Below are 3,991 nucleotides of genomic sequence, written 5' to 3' on the forward strand. Positions count from 1 at the left end.
AAGTATGGTGAAAGAATACAACCTTGCCGCACAACTTTCTTAATTTTAAACCATTCATTGTTTCTATGTTCTGTTCGAACAACTGCTTCTTGGTCCATATACAGATTCCTCATGAGCACAATTAAGTGTTCTGGAATACTCATACTTCACAATATTATCCATAGCTTGTCATGATCCACACAGGTAAACATCTTTCTGATATTCTCTACTTTCAGCCACGATCCATCGGAAATCAGCAATGAGATCCCTTGTTCCACGGCCTCTTCTGAATCCAGCTTGAATCTCTGGAAGTTCTCTATGTATGCTTGCGGCCATTTCTGTATTACCTTTAATAAAACTTTACTCACATGGGATATCAAAGAGATTGTCTGATAATTTCCACATTCCGTTGGGTCAACTCTCTTTGGAATGGACACAAATACGGATGTCTTCCAATCAGTCGGCCGGATAGTTATCTTCCAAATTTCTTGGCAGAGATGAGTTAGTGCCTTCTGTGCCACCTCACCTTCTTGAAAGATTTCAATTTTTATTCCATAAATTCCTAGTGCCTTGTTCTTTGCCAGTTCCTTCCATGCACCTTGGACTTCCTCCTTCAGTATCATTGGCTCTTAGTCATATATGCTACCTCTTGAAATCGCAGAACATTAACCATTTCCTTTTGGTACAGTGACTCTGTGTATTCCCTCCATCTTCTTTTGATGCTTTCTGCATCATTCAATAATTTGCCCAGAGAATCTTTCAGTAACGAAAGTTGAGGCTTGAATTTTTTCTTCAGTTCCCCCAGCTTAAGAAATGCTGAGCGTGTTCTTCCTTTTTGGTTTTCTGATTCCAGATCTTTGCACATTTTATAGTAATATTTGGCTTTATCTTTAGCAGAGTTCACTGTAATTGTAAAAACTTGAAACTCTAGCATAGATATAAAATGAACCATCTCAGAAGCAGGAGTGGGGGAATCTCACTATCATCAAAGATAATGAGTAGAGTGTGTCCTATGGACCCCGAGATTCCCATGCATTGAACCTTCTCAACACAAAGAAAGAAAGCTGTGAAACAGGAGGAGTGGCAGAAGAGCAGCAGCTATAGAACCAAAAACAAGGACATAAGACAGAGCAGTTAACTTCCCAGCCCATGGAGCAAGTACAAGTGAGTGAGTTTGGGCTGAAAGCTTGCTTGTAGAGTGTGGTGCCTCCAGACACTTAAGTGGGAAGCATTATTTACTGACCCATGGAGCTAGAGCTGAGTGCCTTCAGGCTGAGGCATATGGTGGGGTTGGGTGTTCTGTGCCCATGTACCAGCAGCTGACTGAAACAACTGTACCCTGAGAATTTTTCATCCTTTATTGTTTTTAAATGCCTTCAAGACAGTTCTGCCTCATAACGACCCTGTCTAGGCTTTCCAAGGAGAGACTGCAGAGTTTGAACCTACTGACCTTGTAGTTCAAACTGACCTTGTAGCCTAGTGCATTATCCAACAGTGTCACATCAGGACTCCTATTAGTTTCCCAAATAAACTCCCTAACTGTGAGTATTCTCTCTGAGTTCTGTGTGGCCACTGCAATGGATTATTGCAAAGTGGAAGGGCTGGTTGGCGCCATTTTTTTTGCAGTAGCCTACAACCACTGCTCCCTTCTATGTTATTACTTTTTTATTTCTCTCATAGTTCCTCTTTCCCTCCACTCAATCCTCCTTCACCCTCTCTTTCCTCCCCCTCACCATTTAATTATGTACTAATTTGAAGTCCTAGTGTGGTGCCGTGGATTAATGTGCTGGACTGCAAAGTCAATGGTTCAAGCTCAACAGCTCCTCAGAAATCCTACTTAGGGTCGCTATGAGTCGGAACCAACTTGAGGGCACTTAACAAAAACAATAACAACTTTGTATTATTTATAATAAATACAAAATTTCTAGAATATTATTAAGAGCAGAGGCCACTATGAAGTGAACAAGTAGTTAATACAGAGATTGAAATATTAATTAGGCATATATGAGGGGATTTCAAAAAGTTCACTGAAAAATGGAATTAAAAGATCATGGTATTTTTCTAAGAATTTTTTGAAGCTCCCCATAATTTACTATAGAAATACTTATTATGAGGATGTGTTACTTTTATAATGAAACAAACAAAAAGAGGTGTTTGTGAATGTGGGGGCTAACTTGAACCAGTAAAGAAAAGCTAAGTGCAAGGTCTTTTCCACCCACCTCTCTCAAGATATACAAGGAGCAAGCGGCCCAGGACAAAGAAAAGAACATTCAAAGATGTTTCCAGAACAAATTTTCACAGAAACCTAGATAGTCGAAACCTTCTTTCCAAAAATAACTCAGTAGTATTTTAAACATCCCAACTTCACTAAACCATAGTTTAAAACCTAGAAATTGTTAATCCTCCCATAAAAACAATAATGTAAAAGAAAATATTTTCTACTCACCAACAAGGAGCCAAACAACATTGGAATTGTGTTCTGTCAGAAAATCTTCTAATTGAGTAATACTAGGGACAATACTGTCATTCTTCCTTTGTTCCATTACTGAAGCTTTTCAGAGCAGCATCTAAAGGCCTAAAGGAGTTCAGAGGTTAAAATTTAGAAATCAAGATTTATTAAACAACAAGAGAAACCATGTTGTTGTTGTTATTGTTTTTAAGTGTCGTCAAGTCAGTTCCAATTCACAGAGACCCTATATAGGGTTTCTGAGGAGCAACTGGTGAATTTGAGATGCCGATTTTGCGGTTCAAAAGAGGCTTGAGGTCAAGTGCTTATCCTAAGGCACCACACGGGACTCCAAGATAAATCGTGGAAGGGAAAAATAGGTACTAATCCGTTTTGGAAGGAGCTCTGGTAGCGTAGTGGTTACGAATCGGGCTGCGAACCGTAAGGTCAGCGGTTCAAAACTACCAGTCGCTCTGCGGGAGAAGGATGAGGCTTTCTACTCCCATAAGGATTTACACCCTCGGAAACCCTGTACAGGGTCGCTATGGGTCGGAACCGACTCAAAGACACTTAACAACAACAACAACAATCCATTTTGGAGGAAACACAGCCAGAATACTCCTCAGAAGTGAGAATGGTGAGACTGTCTTGTTTATTATGAACACATTTTCAGGATAAAGACCAATCAACAGAAAAGAACATGATGTTTGCTTCAGCACAGGGTCAAGGAAAACAAGAAAAATGCTCAATGAGAATAAATGACATGGTAGCTTTAGCAATGGAATCAAACATAATAAAGATAATGAGGATGGTGAAGGACTGGGCAATGTTTTATTCTGTTATATCTAAGGTTACCATGAGTCAGAACTGACATGATATACAAGTTATCAATCATCTCTATTAAATGAATTTATCTGGACTTGCCAGAGAGCTGCCACTCAATAAAACTGTGGTTGTCGAGTGCCAGCAAGTCTATTCCGACTTATAACACTCCTGTACAGGGTTTCTAATGAGCAGCTGGTGGGTTTGAACTGCCAATTGTGGTTTGCAGTTCAAGACATATCCTAAAGCTCCACGCTAGGAGTCCAAATAATATTAGATTTATAAATTAGATTGGATTAATCACTTATAATCTCTATAAGGCCTGTGCATTCTCCATTGAACTGCATTCCATGTAGAAACAATGTTCCTAGTACAAATTCATGCTGTGTATAGTTTGGATAGTAGGCAAATCTCCTGCTATCAAATTCTCAGGGTATATTACAATATATTTCAAATGTTAGGAAGTATGTGAAGAATATATGTATATGATTATTAGCAGGAGGAGTATAAATATTTAGATATACCTGTATGAGTTAAAAGCGAGGAATAAAAGTTATTATCTTATTTCAAAAAACAACACAATTATCCCTGTGATATTATAGTTATCAACATCGAAATTTAAAGACAGTATAGATATAAAACCAAACGGCCACCACTCGTCTGTCTGTCTGTCATGCTGTGGTGGTTTGAGTTGCTGTGATTCTGAGGGCTATGCCACCGGTGTTTTAAATAACCAGCAGGGTC

General features: G+C 39.0%; 1 protein-coding gene across 1 annotated transcript in view; it reads right to left on the bottom strand.

Annotated features, from left to right (window-relative positions):
- KIAA1109 (KIAA1109 ortholog) overlaps positions 1-2,522 on the bottom strand; it is a 340,787-nt gene extending 338,265 nt beyond the window's left edge. Inside the window, exon 1 of the mRNA XM_006866287.1 lies at positions 2,426-2,522. Within this exon, the coding sequence (XP_006866349.1) occupies positions 2,426-2,522 (97 nt within the window). The remainder of the gene's footprint in view (positions 1-2,425) is intronic.
- Between the last annotated feature and the right edge of the window lie 1,469 nt (positions 2,523-3,991).

This window comes from Chrysochloris asiatica, unplaced genomic scaffold (assembly GCF_000296735.1).
Source record: "Chrysochloris asiatica unplaced genomic scaffold, ChrAsi1.0 scaffold00088, whole genome shotgun sequence".
Taxonomy (NCBI): domain Eukaryota; kingdom Metazoa; phylum Chordata; class Mammalia; order Afrosoricida; family Chrysochloridae; genus Chrysochloris; species Chrysochloris asiatica.